Source organism: Condylostylus longicornis, unplaced genomic scaffold (assembly GCF_029603195.1).
Source record: "Condylostylus longicornis isolate FDR11 unplaced genomic scaffold, ASM2960319v2 ptg000116l, whole genome shotgun sequence".
NCBI classification, from domain to species: domain Eukaryota; kingdom Metazoa; phylum Arthropoda; class Insecta; order Diptera; family Dolichopodidae; genus Condylostylus; species Condylostylus longicornis.
Window position 1 is genome coordinate 1,088,438 of NW_026578084.1, and position 21,223 is coordinate 1,109,660.

General features: G+C 25.4%; 1 protein-coding gene across 2 annotated transcripts in view; it reads right to left on the reverse strand.

The window, feature by feature from the left end:
* The window catches only part of LOC129614702 (synaptotagmin-7), a 63,945-nt gene that overhangs the window by 26,262 nt on the left and 16,460 nt on the right, over window positions 1–21,223 (reverse strand). For both annotated transcript variants that reach the window (XM_055529540.1, XM_055529539.1), the window contains exons 2-3: window positions 7,050–7,212; window positions 6,786–6,947 (exon numbers count right to left, since the gene is read on the reverse strand). In XM_055529540.1, the coding sequence (XP_055385515.1) occupies window positions 6,786–6,947; window positions 7,050–7,210 (323 nt within the window). In that variant the 5' untranslated portion in view covers window positions 7,211–7,212. The remainder of the gene's footprint in view (window positions 1–6,785; window positions 6,948–7,049; window positions 7,213–21,223) is intronic.

A 21,223-nucleotide genomic window follows, 5' to 3' on the forward strand; every position in this document is an offset into this window, starting at 1 on the left:
CGTACAAACACAAAAGGACGATCAAACAGACCGACAGATCGACACCTCCCTAAAAATAGTTTATATACGCTTCCCTACTATGGAGAAGTGCGTTTCCACTGAAAACTAGATATGCAAAATTTGTTTCCATCACATAACCTCCCTTATTGTATGTAATGCGGTCGGTAAAAGTAGTGCATTAAAGGTATATAAGAATAAAATTGAGTTTTGAAGGGATTTTTTTTTCAAATAAAGTTCTTATTGTTATTTGTATATATTTATAAATAAACAAATAGTAACAGTTTGTATTATATATATTATTAATGTGGGTGAAAATATTTTATATTGTTCAATATAGTTTTTACTTAACATATTTGAATTTTCATATGAACAAAGGGTGGGCTAATTAATTTGCTTTCTCTAGGTATTTTAACAAAAAAAAATTGCACAGTTTAAGACATTGTTTTTAATATAAAATTTTATTCAAAAGAAATTATTTATTTAAAGCGCCATATTATTAGCAAAGAAAAACGACATATTCAAAAAAATCAAAAAGATAAAATTGGGTTATATCGAAATGGAATTTTTTAATTTAGGCACAAATTGCAAAAACGCGACATAATTTTTATAAGATATGTAAGAATATTAATTATGAATAAGAGTTGTGAATAATAATGTGTCGAACTAATGCCTCAAGTTTAAACAGTTCCACATTCAAAGCCATTTCCAAGCAAAATCGTTATCATTTGAATCAGGAAAGAGAATGTATAGTAAAATTGGATAAATTATTAAACATATAGGCAACGATTGATAACACAAGCTACTACTACATGCATTATATATATTAATTATAAATATATATTTTATTAATAAATTTTATATTTAAAAGTACCCCTCCTGACATCCAAAACAACCTCCTAGATCAAAATAGTAGAATTAGTATACGCAACATATTATAGGCATTAGCTTAGCTCTATATTATAATCAGGCGGCGTATTGTAACGATAAAGCATTAGACACTCCTACTCCGGTATTAAGTTCTCTAAATTTTCTCAAAGAAAAGAAACGTATCTTAATAATAAAGACTTCGAAGAAGTATTCTCCGAATAAAGTTGACGACGACGAATAAAAAATATTTCAATTTTTTTTTTTTGAAAAAAGAAACATCCCACCCGTATAAATATGTGTAATATAAATATATTATCAAAAAAATCTGATGTGGTCAGCACATAACCGACCGCAATGTGTATTGTCTAGTTAAGTGAAAGTATTACAGTATTTTACAAAAATGTCTGTTAAATACTTCTTTTTGAGACATTAGTAAGCTTATAGTTAACATTCCTAGAAAAATGTAAATTTGGCTCTTAGTAGAGTTTCGCTTTGTGCTACCCGAATTCCCTGAAATGCTCGCCAGTTAGTTTCGGTAACAACCATAACTCAAATATCAAATTTCAAGAAATTCCATCTATTCGTTCCGTACATATGGTGAAAAATGCAAAATCGGCGCGCAGATCAGTTTTCGATCTGCGCGTCCTGCTCTTTGCACAAAATTTATATATTCATTGTTTTAACACGAAGATTTTAAATGTTACATTTCAATGAAATCGGTTGATTATTTCTCTTTATATAAGCAAAAATGTATATTTGGCCCGTAGTAAACGCCCAGTTGCTGATGCCTGATTTCTTCCAAAAGTTAAGAATTTTCGCGAACGATCGAGCAAAGCTCATATATGAAATTTCAAGTAAATCGGTTGAATATTTTCTTCAAAATGTTAAAAATGTAAAATCGGCCCGCTAAAAAGTGCAGTTCCCGAGGCCTGATATATCCCAAAAGTTGATCAATCCGTACCATGGTGGAAATAAACTTAAATATAAAATTTCATCCAAATCGGTTCAGCCGAACTGCGTGCACACAGACCGATAGACCAACAGACCGACAGGTTGTTAAAAACAGTTAATTTACACTTCCCTACTATGGAGAAGTACATTCCCACCGAAAACTCGATTTGCAAAATTTGTTGCCATCACATAACCTACCTATTGTAAACACAATACGGTCGGTAAAAAAAACAGATTGTTATTTGCAAAAAGAAAAATACTAAACAAAAAGTAATAAACAGCAACAATTTTTTTCCTAATTAAAAAAATTTCCCTAAAAGTCCTTGGAAAAAAATAATATTTTTTTTTGTTTTTGGTTCTCATTTTTTTTGTTTTCATTTTTCATCATTATTCTCCTTTTAATTTCAATTATTGCAATTTATTTATTTTTTTTTTTTTAGTTTTGATGACTGTAAAACTTATGCATATTTCGCAATTTCCTCACATTCGTATCAATATCGCGTATTCTATATGAAAAATTTTAGTTTTGTAAGAAAAAAAAACTAAGAAAGAAATAAAAAATAATTATAATTTTGTTGTAAACAAAAAATTTTTTTTGCATGATTGTCTTGTTTTAAAAAAATGTTGTAGGTGTAAATAGAATGTGTAATTAAAATTATTTTTTAGTTTTAAGTTAAAATATCAGAGATAGAATTAAAAAAAGTATGTATGAATATACATTTAAGGAGTCGACATTTAAATACATTTATGGACAAGTAAGTAGCACAGCCATTTAAGCAAATAAGCGCAAAAAATACTATAATGGTTTTGATATTTGAATAAAAATATTAAAATTTTATCAGTCTCAAGTATGAAAAACAAATGTTCCTTTCCAGTTCAGAAAAATTTAAAAATTAATGATATTTTTTACGTTTAATGCTAATGAAACTGATTAATTAAACTTTATATACAATCATAAACTATATGTCGAAATTTGGACTAATTACCTGAAGCTAAATAGTATAGGATAAAGTATGTGGTGCTATATATGAATCATGGAGATAAAAATGTAAGCACCGCCATTTAATATCATTAATTTCAGTACTATATTATTTACTTTTAAAAAATATAGAAAAAATTTTTTATTGGTGTTGCCAATTCTAACTTTTGGAAAATACAATGCACGTTCGTTGAACATATTATTTCATAAACATAATTAAATATAAAAACTATGAATAAGAATTAGGAACCGTAAAACATAGTTTAATAATTTGAAGAAATTGAATTTAATTAAATGTTAAAACTATATTTTATAGATAAACAATTTAATTAAATTAATTAACTCTTGTAAAATATTTATAAAAGTTAATTAACCAAATGAATATAAAAATCAAATTTAATGACAAAATATTGTAAATTTTAGTTTTTTTGTTCATATTTTTAAAGAAGTAAAAAATATTTATTAAAAGAAGGAAATACTGAAAAGGGGTGGGGGAGGGAGGGGGGGGGGGGGGGGTATAAAATATAAAAAAAATTAAGCATATCAATAGTAAAATATGTAAAATAAATGTACGAAGAATGGTTGATTAAAAAATATTATTCCATAAACATAAATGATTAAGCGCAAGAGTTCATAAATTTTTAAATTTTATTTTACAACGTTTGAAAATTTTATTTTTTTTTTTATTAAAAAAATAAATTTCAAAATAATATGTGAATTTATGGGGAGTGTTTAAATAATGTGGAAACCTGCGTGTATTTATTATTTTTTATATACAATGAAATTTGTTAAAATTTTCTTTTTTTTCTTCCTTATTATTGAAAAAAGTTTCAAGGATATAGGTAGGACACAAAATTTAATATAAAAAATATCAAAATCAAATATTTTTGAATCAAAAATTAATAATGATATTTAATTATGATGATAATTAATTGAATTTTAAATAGTTTTTAATGTTTATGAAATTAAATAAGAAATTTCAAATATTATACTATCTTGCTAATTGAAATATTTTCTTTTTCATATTTTTTAATAAATAAATTTGTCTCAATTAAAATATATGGAAATTTTTATAATAATTATAAATTAAAGTAGATGTGGATACTTTTTTTGTTAAAATTTTATTTTTATCATTTCACGTCTTCGTACCAACGAATTTGACGAAGATTTCAAAGTAAAAAAATCCTGAATACGAATTTGAATTTATGGTCTTAACATAACAAGGAAGCAAAAAAAAAACTAAGCATGAAATATTCTGAAATTAAATTAAAAATTACAAAATAAATGCAAAGAAAACGTCGTTTTCAAAAATAATAATGTATATATGTATGTATATATGTATGTATAAAAAATGATAATAAATTTTATTTGGCAGAACCTCATTATTATTTGATAATAGGTACTATATACCTTTATATAGAAAACAAAATGTTTTTTGTTTTGTTTTTTATATTATATGACAAATTTCATTTTATATAAAGTAGTTTTATCCGTATATATATATATAAATATATATATATACATATATATATTTATATAAGAAAATATTAAAAAGACATTTAAAGCCAAAAATTTTGCACAATTTTTGTTTTTTCGTTTTTGTTTTTAATATACAAAGAATATATACATATATTTTTATATATAAATATATGTAGTATTATGTTTACATATATTTACATGATGTATTATGCATACAAATGTATATTTATACAGAGTGATTCACCAACAAGCTAGGAGCCATATACCACCGGGTAGAGGGTCGGAACCGTTTCTGAGGTACAGGAATTTTAAACAATTTCTACTTGCCCAAGCTTTTTTGTTTGTAACTTCCATTCCAAAACAGATAGAACCTTTAAATAAACAATTTTTGACAGGACTATATAATTCTATATATGCTATAAGTTCCCATACCATACAAAATTTCTTAACGTTTAGTAACTTAAATTGAATGGATATCTTTTTTGGAAGGAAAGTCATAAGCAAAAAAACTTAGGTAAGAAGAAATTTCGTGAAAATTGTTTAAAATATCTTTTACAAATAGTTCTGAACAAAAATTTTACATGATATATAATATTATATTATTATAAAATTTACATGATATATAATATATAAACAATGATATATAATATTGTACTCTTTACTGAATCACCCTATATAATATATATATGCATATATTAATATTATTATTATTATGAACGAAAATCAATGCAAATGAATGCAAGTTCAGTTTTTCTTTATAATTTTTTTTAATAAATATTTCATTTTTAATATATATACACAATTTTTCATCCATATACGTATGGACATATGTATGTGTATAAATGTAGGCGTTTGATTAGATAGTGTATATATGTATTGTATATCGCTTGAATGCTTCAAAAACACTCGTATTAAAAATTACTTGTAAATAACTTTTGAGTTTTAACATATTTTCAAAAGTATATTAATCAATATTGAGTCGATTTAAAATGGAAATAATGTACTTAATTAGAATCAAATATTCGAAAATTCAAAAAAAATAAAGTTAGGTCGAACCAATGGTTTGTATTGGAGCACTTTTCCCTTCAACAAGGGAAAACACTGCTTTTAAAAGCAATCTATGCATACCTACCACACTATTAAAATTATTCTTATTTATGTGCAAAACTATTTCTGGGATTGCATATATTTAGGATGAACTACTCATGCAGTCTTTGAAATAAAGCAAAAATTAATTTAAAGAGGGGTTAATATAATGCTAGATTTTGAGGGTTAATTGCGTGTGTTAGGAAAAATAATTATATTTTTTAATGTAATGGAATTTAACGTTAGCTTTTTGCGTTTATTGAAATTTCAAAAGGCTTGCGGTTTCGGCGTCAAAAATTCAAATTTTACAATTTTCAAGAGGCGATAACTTGAGAGGGGTGCTGATGGAAAAAAATTTTCTTCTCACGAAATGATGAATTTATTAGTGTCTAAAAGCTGCTAAAATTTCAGGCTCCTACAATCTGGGGTCTAGAAGAAAAACGACATCAAAAATTTGAAAAAAAACGGACTATAGATAACGCAAATTTGAACGGCCATTTTGTTTTTTTAAAGTTTAACTATAGTATGCCGCGATAGGAAAAGCAAGTTACTGCCTTTCTGCGTTTGCAATATTTAATAAATGCTTATGGTTTCACTGCAATTAAAAATTAAAAATGGCATTTTTAGGGTTTTTCGAGGGGTGTAACTTCTAGAAGGGGGGAAATAAGTAAAAATTTTCTTCTACGGAAATAAATTTCTAGTAAAGATCTATGTACATATTAAATATCTTTTGTATCTTCAAGGGTGTAGAAGTTTTGTAAACATCCACAAACGGACAGAGTGAAACTAATAAGCACTTTTTTTCAAAAAATTTTTGGAAAAGTGCTTAAAAAGAAACAATACTGTCCCCACACTGACATATTTATGTATATTGTGTAAAATTTTATAGTAATATTTTTATGAACATTTACTTCTTTTCTCTAAAAAAATTTGTATGTGTATAAACGAAATTAAACCGAAGTTAAAGTTTTTTGAGGTTCCGAAGATTACGGATAGGTTAAATATTTCAATATTTCAATATTAACATTTCCAGGTTCGATTGCTTACCACTTGGAAGGCGATATTTAATTTTTTTAAATTAAAGAATAATATTTTTTTAACATATTTCTGAAATATATAGTTTTCAATTAAAAAAAAAAACTGAAATTGCATTGTGTAATTGAAAATCAATTTATAAAACTGTATTCTTTATAGTAACAAAATTAACGTTTTATAAATGCAAAAAAAATTATTTTATTTCAATCAAATGTACGAACATAATAAATTTCGTTCAAAATCAATTCAATTAATTTACAAAAAAAATTATATAAATTTTTTTTTTTTTGTTTAGCAAAAAAAAAAAAATTCACTACACAACTATAACAATAGCTGAAAAATTTACAATTTAAAATTGAAAAATATTTGTTTGTTTTTTGTCGCTTACCCTATTAGGGGTGTTTTCAAATTTAAGAATCCATTTAATTTTCGGTTAATATTATTTTGAATGGGCGTAGCTGGTGTATGTTGCGATTGTCCCAATTTTGTTATTGGTTGTTGTTGTGGTATTGATTCTTGATGTGCTTCTGGTAAAGTCGTTTGTGGGATACTAAATATAAAAATTTTGGTATTTATAATTTTTAGAAAAACAAAAACAAGGCAAAATATAATTATCATAAATGTTGTTATATAACATTTAAAATATATTTACCGCATGCTGCCACTACTAGATTCTTCATCTTCATTCGGTTCAATAAATTGTAATTGAGAACGTTTATGACGCCACCATAAATAACCACCAGCCAAAAACAATAATATAGCAATTATAACTCCTAGCGTTGCAAGGCATCCAATTAATATTATATTAGCCATATCTGAGAAAAAAAATTAAAAATAAAATAAAAACATAATATAATTTTCAATTTTAATTAATAATTGCAATATATTTTATAATACTTAAAATGATTCTTAAATACCAGGAAGTTAAGGGCGCCAAAGACATCCGTCTTCGGTGTTTACGCAATCGAAAGACGAATTTTTTAAGTAATTTTTTTTCTAATCAATTTTAATCGGTTTTTCCAAACTACATGCACGTGCATGAAAAAATTAAGTAATTTTAAAAACGACAATTCATTGTATATTGCAGCATACTCAAAAGTTAGTAAATCAAAAAACCTTACCACAAGTACCTGTATCACAAATGAAATTCTTAAATTTTAAGAAACTAAGTAATTAAAAAAGCTCAAAAATTTTTGTTCATTGGCTTTATTTTGTGTTCATTGTTTAGCATAGACTGATTCATTTTGACTTAACGTGATAAAATAAGAATGAACATAAATATTTAATTCATTAAAGAAAGGAAAATTAAAAATTAGATTATGCAATAAGTGGTTGACTTTCAAAATATAAAAAGTTACGTCCAGCAGTAATCAATCAATCGGTAATGATTTTCAATGAGCATGAACTTAAATCTTACAAAGTTCTTGCAGTTCTGTATGTCAAGTCGGTTTATTCTAGCACCTGCGTAATATGTGTGGTATGAATATACTAATGCTCTGAAAAAATATATTTTTATCGAAATAAAATACTTGTGATATGTAAGTATATATATATACATATGTATATTATATATAGTTTTGACATTTCGCCGCGGAAAATCGCTCTCGTTCTGTTTTCAACTTAAATCTTACTAACATGTTATAATACTGTAAATCGCAAGCATTATATATACCAAAAAAAAAAAGTAAAATCGAACTCGATAATTATAACAGATAAACATGTTATTGCTTAATAATGAAAATCCTGCACACATTCAACGTTATGTAGGCAGGAGTTCTATCCATTCAAATAATTATAAGTTTGCATTGAATTCTCCCCTGAACAAAATAAATTGTATTGAATTTATAAAACATAACGTATTGATTTTTTTTGTTTTCTTATTTATTTACATAATGTGTATAAGAATGTTTAAAAATTTTAAGTTCACCTTTGCAAAAGAATTGAATGTTAATTACTATTCACATATAAGTATGAACATGCATACCACATAAATATTTTTCTTCCTTTTCTAATATAATATGAATATTGGTGCATGTCATTAACGCCGAACCATTTTAGCTATTTAAGCTCAATAGTTTCCATAAAATTCATGGGAATATGAAAATGAAACAAAAATAAATAAGTTGTGTAGAAAATCGGTACATATTTTATACGAATACAATGTGCATAATATGGGAATTGAGAATACATTTTTTTGGTTTTCTTTTTTTTCTGCATATTATTTTTTTTCGTATCCTTCTAGATTGTTATTTCTCCAGCTACCGCAAATTCTTTAACGTCATAATTTTGTTTTCAGTTTGCAAACTGTCTGACGTATTAAACTTTTACGGACAGAAATGTAGTAAACTTTTTACCCGTAATTGACTTTAAATTTTGATCATCCGTAAACGTCAAAACAAAAAAAAAAATTTTTTTAGATTTAAAATAATTTTATACTTACATATTAAAAATTAACAAAAAAAAATATTTTTTATATTATTTTTAAAGTAATTATACTTTAAAAATACTGTCTGCATGTAAAAAAAATCTACAATTTTGACGCTTAATTGACTTATTTTAAACGTTTAAGAATGTAAATTTTGACTGAAAGTAAAAACGCAGTAGAGTATTCGTAAACTCAGACAGCTCAGATTTTGTAAAATTTGACGTTTAAGAATTTACCACAAGCGTTGGAGATCTTACTTAGACTAATATTAATAAGAAAACTATATACGACTCAATTCCATATTAATTCGGGCGCTTAAATATTTCTTCAAAAAACACAATTATTATAATTGGTTTCAGTACATATATTTAAAAATTTCTATGTATTCTATTTATATAATCAGATAAAAATTAATGCAAACTAAATAAAACTTCTAATTCAAATATCATAATTGTATAAAAAATAAATTTTTGAAATTTTTGGTTTTTTTTAAGGTGGCTCTTCAAAATTTTCTCCAAATTAGATCGCCTAACTTCTGAAATTTTCAGATTTCTGCTGATAAACTTATCATAATCGTAGCTCATCTAATTTTAGAACAGTTGAAGATCAAGACGCTGTAGTATATTCTAGTTCATATAGGAAGATGATTTTAAAACGAGACCTGTACCTAAAACTAAGTTTAATAAGACAAACAAGTGCTGACATTGAATTTCGCAACGAAAGACAAACAAAATGCGTGTAATTTCCATTACCTTAAATAAGTATTGAAAAATTTAATTTTAAAAAGAGATTAAACTGGTTTAAAAAGAAAAATTTTTAAAAATTTTTTGTTTTGTTTTATTTAAAAATTTCAATTCAGTGTTGAGGAAAAAAAAACGAAACAATTTTTTTGCTTTCTTTTTTTTAATAATAAGAAATTTCTTCAAGGATATTACGAAAAACTCAAAATGAAATTAAATATTACACAAAAACATAAAAGTAAATAAACAAATAAAAATAATAAAAAAACGTTTATCAAACAAACAAACTTTGTTATTACGAATAGAGAAAATATTTTGCAACAATGAATTACGATTACAAAACTAATCTCATTCTAAAAAACAAAAACTTAAATAATAAAATTTGCATAAATTCATGGTTTCAAATATAACAAATAGGCTCGGTTCTACACTTGTTTACTGCCCTTTGTTGTGCTTATACTTTAGAAAATAGTGTTTCCCTTTAGTTTTAATTCGTCAAATGTTCTAAGTTATGTCCACATTTTGCATTATCATCATTGGGCTTGTTCTTATTAAATGTAATTTTTTTAAGTCAATTTCATAAGAAACGAAAAATTAATAGAAGAATAAGAAACGAACAGGCAAATGTATAGGGAGAGAGGCGAATGAAGCTAAAAAACATTTTTTTTAGTTTCGATTTAATTGAAAATGTATTTAAAATAAAAATTAAAATTTGCAATGATTTTTTCATAATAACGAAAAGTACTGAAATAAGAAAAATGTGTTTTGTATTTAGAAATTTTGAAAGACCAAAATTGTTAACCTACTGCTGTCATTACATATATATAGGTATATATATGAGAATCTATATAATGTGAGAATATTTCTTTTTAATTATTTAATTGTTACACACATGAAGATGAAAGCAATAAAGTTTAAAAACGATCTAGCTAGTTATGCACTACATTATTAAAATTACTTTTATTCATATACGAATATTTTTTAAAAAATCTGATGTGATCAGCACATAACCGACCGTAATGTGTATTGTCTAGTAAAGTGAAAGTGTTACAGAATATTAAAAAATTGTCTGTTAAATACTTCTTTACAATTTTTAGGACATTAGTAAGCTTATAGTTAACATACCTAGAAAAACGTAAATTGGGCTCTTAGTAGAGTTTCGCTTTGTTTTACCCGAATTCCCTGCAATGCTCGCCAGTTAGTTTGAGTAACAACCAGAACGCAAAATTCAAATTTCAAGAAATTCCATCAATTCGTTCCGTAGATATGGTTAAAAATGTAGAATCGGCCCGCAGATCAGTTTTCGAGCCCTGATCTTTCCAAAAAATTTATATGTTTATTGTTATAATATACGAAGAATTTAAATATTAAATTTCAATGAGATCGGTTGATTATTCCTCTTTATATTCGCAAAAATGTATATTTGGCCCGTAGTAAACGTCCAGTTGCTGACGCTTGATTTCTTCAAAAATTTAGGAGGTTTCGCGGATGGTTGAGTGAAGCTTATATGAAATTTCATATAAAGTGCAGGTCCCGAAGCCTAATATATCCCAAAAGCCCTTCACTAGGCCTTTCAAAAACTGTTTATTTGAAGCTTCTTTATTTTTCGGAACGGAAGTTATAAACAAAAAAACTTTAATAAGTAGAAATTTCGAGAAAATTCGTTAAAATCCATGTAACTCGGAAACCCTTGAGATTTAGCAGCTAGTCCCGTACAAAAGGTTTACCCACTTCCGACTCTCTAACCGATTGTATATTTTGTTGTATACCTTTCTGAATCACGCTGTATATCTATTTAATTGTTTTTTAAATCGAAAATAATAAGAAACAGATATAAGAATATTTAGTTACATACAAACACACTTTGTGTACCGCAATTTGTATACTTTTTATGTATTTATGTGCTTAAATATTATGTAAATGTAGAAAATATTAAGTATATTCACTGAAAAAAAAATTATTTAAATTAATTTAGAGAAGAGTTTCACAAAGTATTAAATATGAAAATTAAAAAAAGAAAAGCTGTTATATTTCAAGAATTATAAAACGATAAATATTGTTTTATTGATGTAATGTGAATAACAAATTATTCAAGTTTTTATTTCCAAAATATATAAATCGATTTGCTCTTACAACATTTTTGTTGTAATAGATTTATTTAAAAGTGTTGTATTTAAAAAGTGTAAAAGATTTATTTCAAGATTAAGTAGAGCAAAATTTTGAGAATGCGAGGTTTTTAAAGTTGAGATTGTTTTAATAAATTTTTAAGCACCGTTTCTTCTTTTTTCCTATTTATTTTAAATGTATTTGTCAACAGTGTATATATACGATGTGTATGATATAATAAATTATTATCATCACAACAGTTTGTTTGCGTATCCACATTCATATAGATACATTGTAAATAAGTATAAATAAATGAACAATCAAGGATTTCATTCAAAAATTCTAAACACACATGATAGCTATTAAAATTTCGTACATAAAAACTAGAAAACAAAATAAAAAAGAAAGGGTAAAAGATATTAAAATGTAGGAGATGGAGCCCGAAATCAATGAGTGAGAAAAAAAAATTAAATTTCTAAATTCAGAAAAAAAAGAAAGAAAAAATAAAATAAAAATTGCGATTAGATAGGGAAGCACACGACAACATACGGAACTGAAAGTTATACTTTGATAAAATCAAAAATTACGAGAAAAAATGTAAAAAAAATTGAAAATACAATAAAAAAAATTCTTATGATTACTCTTGTACTGTTACTGAAATTGTTGCAATTTGAAATATCGATTCTATAAATTCGAAATATAACAAGCTTTTTAAAAAACCTAATTTCAAACTCAATATGTCGCAAAAATAATATACAAAGAAAAAATCAGATGTGATCAGCACATATACCCGACCTCAAAATGTATTGTTTCGTTAAGTGAAAGTGTTACAGAAGATTATGAAAATACGTTTTAAACGCTCCTTTTCAATACTGACCAAGTTAGTAAGCTTTTATTTAACATACCTAGAAAAATGTAAATTGGGCTCTTTTTAGAGATTCGCTTTGTTCCATCCAAATTCTTTGAAAAGTTCGGAAGTTACAATAATTAGCAATCAAATAATTGCGCCTATTACACCAATGACATTAATAATTGCCTGCATAAATAATTCATCCTAAATATATGCAATCTTTGTACTAATTTCATATATGAATGAAAATAATTTTAAAAGTGTATTAAGTATGTTTACATATATTGTTTTTGAAAGCAGTATTTTCACTTATTGAAGAGAAAAGTGCTACAATACAAACCATTGGTTTGAGCTAACTTTGCTATATTTCTTAATTATTAGAATTTTTTTTTAATGAATACTCTTTTCTATATTTTTAAATTTCTTAGAATATGCTATAACATACCAGGATTCGTGTGAAATGTGAGCCGAATCTATCATTGAACAGACCTATTCGGGAATCATTCATCACTATGAGGTATTATAAAATTATAAATATTTTTATATATTATAACAGTTTTAGTAAATACGGCGCTTTTTTTGTGGTCTATTCATGTATCAATTTTGTTCTGATACTCAACTGAGGATATGTCGGATAGAGAACAACTGAATGCACTTTATTGAATATTTTATATTAAATAAATAATTATTTAAATTTGAATAATTATTTCATAATAAAAACTTACATAATTTGTTTTTTCTGCCACGTTGTTCTGCCACATCATCATATACGAGTACATCGTCACATCATAAATACATATATTAAGTTAAGATGAGGAGAAAAAGCAAAAGAAAGATGGAATGAAGATAAGATAAAATTGAATTTTATTTATTTTTTATCGTTGTGTGTATAAAAATCGATCAAATGTTTTTTTATGTATGAAAGATTTTCATAAACATTATTAAGTATTTTTGCTATCATTTGATTTCAAATATTTTTAATGATGATTATACGCCCCCATAAAGTGTACTCGTATGTATATGAAATATTTATGTAACACATCCGTTCCGTTGATTTTTTTTTCGTTTTTTAACACAAAACTATTTTGCAATTTAAATGTTTTTTTTTTTTGCGCCTAAAGTTGGGAAGTCGCAGGTATATTTGGAAATTTGAAATAAATAAATAAATAAATCAATATTTGTTATAAATACCAATACTTTAATGTAATTTTGAAATAATGTAATCGAAAATGAAACATTTTTGGGGTAACCTTAGTTTATTTATTTTTTATTAAAACGACGAGTCTTGTTTAATAATAGTTTTCAATGAAAAATTTATTTTTCTATATGAAATAGTCAAAATTATATTGAAAAATTTTAATTTTATTTCATTTACATTCTTTTTTCTAGAAAGAAGTTTTCACCCCCTCTCAATTCCACTTTCAAAGTCTTTCAAAGGATAGAAAATTGATGTGAAATGTTGAAAAAAATTATTAACATGTTGAACACTGTATAATTAAATTATAACGAGAAAAAATAGAGTTGACCGTGTCAACTCTGTGATACCGTACGAATTTGTTATTCTATGTGCGTAGGTGCCGTATTACCATATTAATTTATGAATAATTTCAGTATTGTGTTTTCAATATTATCTAAGATATGGCCAAACTACTATTGAAGTTGTATGGCAGCTACCAGAAAGAACCAAGCATTTTCAACAACTCTCATCAAGCACATTGGCCCTATTAATTTATTCACTTGTGTGAAATTTCAATATCACAGTTTTTATAGTTTCTGAGAAATAGTCAAATAACTGTTGAAGTTGATTGAAAATAACTTTTGGCCCCGCTAATATATTAGCTTGTGTGAAATTTCAATACCAAAGCATTCATAGTTTCTAAGAAAGACAAAGCTCAGAATTCGATGCTGAAACTTGAGTCTATATCTCAGATCGTTATTTCTTAGCGTTACAAACGGTAAGGTACGCTCGTACGGGTATACTAATATGACGTGATTTGTTCACCGAACTCCTTAAAATTCAATTAACAAATAATTTTATTTTAGTTCATTTTTTTATGAAAGCTTCCAACTCAGCCATCACCCATAGCAAGCACTATATTTATTTTCATATAAAATATTTTTTCTATTTCTTTGATTTTCCGCTTTACCGCTTAAAAAAGATAACATAAATATGCATAATGTTACATTGAATTAAAAAAAAACAATAACAAAAAAAAGAAAAAAAATATTTTATTGAGATGTTCATTTCCTTTTTGTTTTTATTTAGGTACCCCCTAAAGGATTTTGTTGAGTTGTCACTGAAAGAAAGCAAACAAAAAATAAAAACATATTTGACTGACAACTGGTGGTTATTTTTTTGCCATGTATTAAAAAAAAAACAAAAAATAAAAAAAAAACACAAAATAATGGTTATGACAGAGAAGAAAAGGTAAAAGGCTGACTAACTAATAAATAACGAAAAAAAAATTAAAATGGCAACGATTTACCCTATATTAACCTTTCAACAATAAACAATTGTTGTATGTCCTTCTATTGTTAAATATGAAATTATTTCAATGCAATTTATTCTAAATAAAAATGAGATTTTTATTCGTAATATACAAGAATAGTTGAAAGTTAACCGTGTCAAATCATTTTTTGGTGCAAATATTGAATGTATGAAAGGGATTTCGATAGACCTTGACGAGGAGGTTGGAGCCTTGATTCACAAATAACCACAGAAGATCTATTTCGATTTCATCACCAGCGAACAGCGTTATAAAAAATTAAGAAAGCACGACAAATCCACATTTTGGACCTCATATAAAAATTTTAAATCTACACGATAATATTGTCAAACTGCTTCGAATCACTTTTTTTTTGTGTTATGGTTGTGTTATTCATATAGATATAGTTTGTATTAAACTTCTAAAATATGATAGAATAGTTTTTGTATATGTTGTATGGCAGCTATACCCAAAAAATTCAATCTCAACAACTTTTTTTTTTGAAAATAATAGCGCTTTTATATGATATACATTCGAATTCTATGAGCATTCCTAATATAAGAATAGAATAATAAAATCAATAATAAACATTTCGGACACGGGAGTGAAAACTTGTAAGTAATTAAAGCCTATTTTCAAACAATTTTTGAAAAGTAAAAACATAAAAATTAATTTTATAATAAAACAATAACTTACACACGAATTGAAATTCAATTTATAAGTATAAACACAAATTTGAACAATTTGATAGAATCTGCTCATGTATGTATGAATCTATTCATCACATTTTGTAAAAAAATAAACTAGTTATGAAAATTTAAAATTGAATGTAATTTGAATGCATAAACTTTATTTAAATTATTGCCATATCTTTATTATTGGATAAATTCCAGAGCATAATAAATTTGTAAGAAAACCACTCTCAAAATGTAATATTTTAACAATAAATTGACTCAAATGTAATCAACAATAAATTGACAATTGTTATACTTGCCAACAAAATATCAAAGAAAGGTTAATTTATTTGATGAATTTCAATTCGCAATTGACATTTAATTGGCATTTAATTAGTAATAAAATTTTTCAAATTAGTTATTCACTAAAATAATTCTCCATTTTATTAAAATGCGTGAGACTACTGTCTACACGCGGTCGTTAAATTTATTAGAAATCATGTCTATTTTTTTCAATACAAAAAATATATTGAATTGAAGATTTGCACTTTTTCTCATTCATCATATTGAAGGTATAGAGAAGTGCATGATGTTGATAATGCCGAAGTTATTAGATATATATCGTAGGTATGTATACAAAAAACCAGTTTTAAGTACACAAACTAGTATACTTCCCTTTAATACAAATTTTTCTATTGAACCTACGAATATTATTTCAAAAGGGTATTATAAATTTACCATTCCGTTTGCTCTTACAACCAATTTGATTTAAGCCATAGTTTTTGAGGCAAAACTCTTCAAAGTCAGAAGTATTGTTTTTTTTTTTTTTAATTTTTTGTGAAAAGCTTGAAATTTCTCGATAGTTTGTGGAATTTTTTTTTTGTTTCTTCGATATGTTCCAATGACGACTAAAAGTTCACCGATATAATATTTTCCTGTATTTCTCATAGCCCTGCCAGTAAAACGCGTTCCAGAAAAATCATAAAGAATTCCACAGAAATGCTAGAAATGGTACATAAGTACATCTTTCACTACTTTTAACAAAACGTATTCAAGCATCAAAGGGTTGGCAAGTTCAACTAATAATATCTTTTTATTTAATCATGAAAGATGTTTATGACTCAAATAAGAAACTGAAAAAGAAAATAGAAATAATAATGACGATGATGTTAAAAATGATGGTGATAATGAAGATGGTAAAAACAATATACTCCTTTGATCTTTTTTCATTTTAAATATTATTTTGTTCTTTTAAAACAAAAGGACAAGAAAAAAACAAGAAAACAAAAAAGGAAACGTAATTAAAAGAGAAAGCATTGTTTCTATTTTTTTTTTCATAAATCTTTTTTAATATTTAGTCAATATAATATGCACATACATACATTCAATAAAAAAATATGAATGCTTTTTATATTTTGATATACTAAAAAAAGAGAAACGAAAAACAAGAAAACAAAGAGTTGACAGTGAAGACAACTCTGTGACGCACCATATAAATATTTTCCAAAAAGAGGACTCTCCCAAAAAAATATATTTTAATGATTATTCTGTAATTAAACCTATATAACTTGAATATTTGGAGTTGTAAATGAAAAAAACCAAAAACAAAACTTTTTTCTTTGAAATTGTGTACCAACTATGTACATAAATAATCATAACTTATACAGAACTTATGAAATATTGTCAATATTTGGAATAATATAATTTTACTAGCAAAATTTGTTTGCACAAAATGTTATTGCATAAACAGTTAGCAAGCAAAGCAAATTCAAATAAGTAAAGATATCATGCCGAATAGTTTTTTTTTTTTTAAGACTGTCGCTTATTGAATTGTTACATATGTATATCGGCCTAATATTCGACACTGATCAATACATATCCATTTTTTAGCGCTAAGGAAACGAAATGGTAAATTTATAATACTTTTCGCTGAATCGTGTTCAACGTGGAAAAACAATTTCTTCTATGTGTCATTGAAATTGCGCATTAGGAAATTTTTTACATACGAACATTATCATAGCCTTTTTTTTAATAATTATTGACATTTTATGATAAACTTGATATTGCATTTTTGTTTTTTGAAGCTAAACATGCGAGTATAAGTTTTTTTTTTACTTTTTTTAATAGTTTTTTTTTTGGTTTTTTTCTGTTAAAGCAAAGAGGAAGACATGAATTTTCATTTAAATGAATTTTCATTGACTTATTTTGCTTTTCAAATTAAGCAAAATTTCAATTTTCGACGATTCTTGCGATTCTTTAAAACTTTGAATAAATTTTTAAATAATTCCATATAAATATAAAACGGTATACGAGTATAACGTCTATTTTCATAACCACAAAAAGTATACTTAAAATGCATTCAGTAATTTAATATCGACCGTATATATAATTCCATATAACTTATATTTTGTCTTCCTAACAACATGCAAAATTTATGATATAACGATGTAAATTATTGTAATACTAGCATGTTTGAGGGTGGAAGAGGCAACCGTCTTTGGTATTTACCCAATGCGAAGACAATTTTTTTTCTGGTTATTTAATTGGTTTTTCAAAACTTCATACATACTTCAAATAATTAAGTGTAATTTTGTTTTTTAACGTTTAAAAAACAAAAATATATTGTATATTGCATCATCTTAAAACTTAGCAAATCTTCTAACATAATATAAATATAAATCCATGCGATTGGCGCAGAACCATTTTAGCTATTTAAGGTTACGAATACAACAATAAAAAATGAAGCAGAAATTTTTCACTCTATTTTCTTTTTTGAGAGTTCATTTCATATGCATGCACTAATTTCTTTGTTTATTTAATTTAGTTTGCAGAAAATGTATAATTACATTATAACAATATTATGAAGGAATATTATGTAATATTATGAATATTATGAATATTATGTAATCGCTCATGCTGCGTTATTATTTAATTTATAATAATATGAAAATAACATGAAAATTAATAAACTGTGCAGAAAAGCGGTAGACACTTTATGCAGAGCGGTATACATTTTCTTTTTTTTTTTGTTTTACATACAGCTCTTTTTCTATTTTTACTAATTTTCTGCAGAATTTGTGCAACATTCTTCACGCATCACTTTTTAGGCTTTTATATTATTATAGATAATATCGAGCCTTATTCTAGTTGTCGCGTCACTTACGTGACATTTGTCGTTGTCGTTGTCACATCATTTGAAATGTGGTATTTTAGTTGTCGAGTTACGTGACTGCGAGAAATAAACGAAAATGAAACGTTTCAAGTGAAATTGATACATTTTAAAAAGAAATTTTGGCGAGTAAAGTTCAAACTAAAAAAAAAATTCGGTGTATATATTTATTTTTTTAAATACTAGGGAAATAAAAAATGTCGTCATTTGCATTATGGTTTATGGATTCATCAGACTCCGAGAGTGATGAAATTGAAAAAAACAACAATTAAGGATCAAAAGATTTAAGATTAGGGACAGCTCTAATCCATTGGATTTGCCAAATGTAAGATAATAATTTTTTCAAATACATTAGTTACAAACATTTTCTTTTATTCACAGATTTATAAGCTATTACAGACTTCCAAACCATATATTATTTGGTTTTATTTATGTATTAATTTACAAAATTTATTATTTTTTATATTTTTATTAAATTGTTTTGTTTAAACTTACATTTTTGGTGTATCCATCTCGCTTGTCACTTGTTAAATACTTTTCGACAAAAAACGTCGTTTCACTACGACATGTGTCGCTCTACAACGACAACTGGAATATACCTGAAACACATTTTCCCGCTATTCCACGACACGTGTCACTTTAATCGCCATTTAGAATATCAAATTCAAGTCGTGACGACAATTGTCGCTCTACTTCGATAACTAGAATAAGGCTCATCGTTTTCGGTACAAAAAAATACGCTTTCACTAGAAAATTTACTACTTTACAAAATCATTAGTTTCTTTGGGATTTTAATGTTATTATAAATATAAATCTGCTGTAACATGATTTACAGAGAAGATGAGATCGCACCAAAAACATTTTCTAAGACGGGATATGTGTTACAGTTAAAACATGTAACTGCAACAGAACTATTATTATGTCTTTCGCATAAAATGGCAAATAATTTCAATTTCTAACAAAAAATTGCACGGGGAGATGTACTTGTTTTTGTGCTTTTTCAAATTTTCTTTTTATAGTTTTGTTTAAAAAACTTGAAATTTCTCGAAAATTTGTGTTATTATTTTTTTTGTTTTATCTATGCGCCACAATGAGAAAGTTAACTGAAAATGAAAAAAAAGTTAACTCATATAACATTTTCCTCTATCTCTTATAGTTTTATTTAAAAAAGCCCTGTAGCCCTGTATAACTGTTAACAAATTAATTAATAACGATGTAAAGTAATAAATTAACGTAATTACGATGTAAAGTAATTACATAACGTAATTAATTAAGAATAAATAACAGTAACTAATTAACAGTAAGATGAATAAACTTTTACCTAGCGCCCATGTGGATCTAGCGAATATACTCGTATACGTTAGAATTGACGACAAACATCCTTTCATTTCAATTCCTGTGAATTTTCTATTTCATATTATAGTATAAATATTATAGTATGAATATAATAGTTTTAGCATCTAGTGATTTTTGATTACAATTTTTACATACAATACTAACAATATAAGCTTACTAACAATATAATATTTTGTGAAAAAAACTACCTAGTTTCTTGTTTAAACACTCAAATCAGGTTGGCGTGAGAATTATAAACAAAACAAAAAAATATTAAATTTTCTTTCACGAAAAACTTTCACGAGGGTGTTTTCATTTAAAAATGAAATTTTCTTTTATGACACTATAGTGTATTATGACTGACTTTCGATGTAACATAGCAGAAGAAAATAGAAAAAATACTAATAATTTCTTTTCATTCGAACACTTTTAACATTTTCAAGAATTTTTTTTTTTTTATTATATAAAAAGAAATGAAATAATAAATTATGCATATATACTTCAATAAATAGAATACAGGGTCTACTCCTAAAAATTATATATATATATTATATAAAATTAGGATTAGATTTATATCTTTATGAAATAAATTGCTTTATTTTGAGTCCATAAAAGTTTTAATCATAGATATGGTGTAAGAAACTTTATTTTTATATACAGAATCACCGTGTACATGTACTCGTATAATATATATACGTTATATACATAATATATAAAGTATATATTTCAAAAGTATATAATTATATGTGTATATACTTGTTCAAATTTTCATTGAAGCGACCACCTGTATGCTCTTAATGCTTTTTCAACAAATCATTTACATGATTGAAATAAAAGAAAAACAACACAGTAAAAAAAATATAAAAAATAAATTAAAAAAAATTATATAACTTTTTTAATTTTTTTCCTAAACTGCACTTTTAAAATATTCGATATTGGATTAAAATTAATTTAAAATACTTCCTTAATTTAATCATTTAAATCTATTATATTAATAAAAATTTCAAACTTTGATTTTGAAAAAATTTATGAAACCGTGAT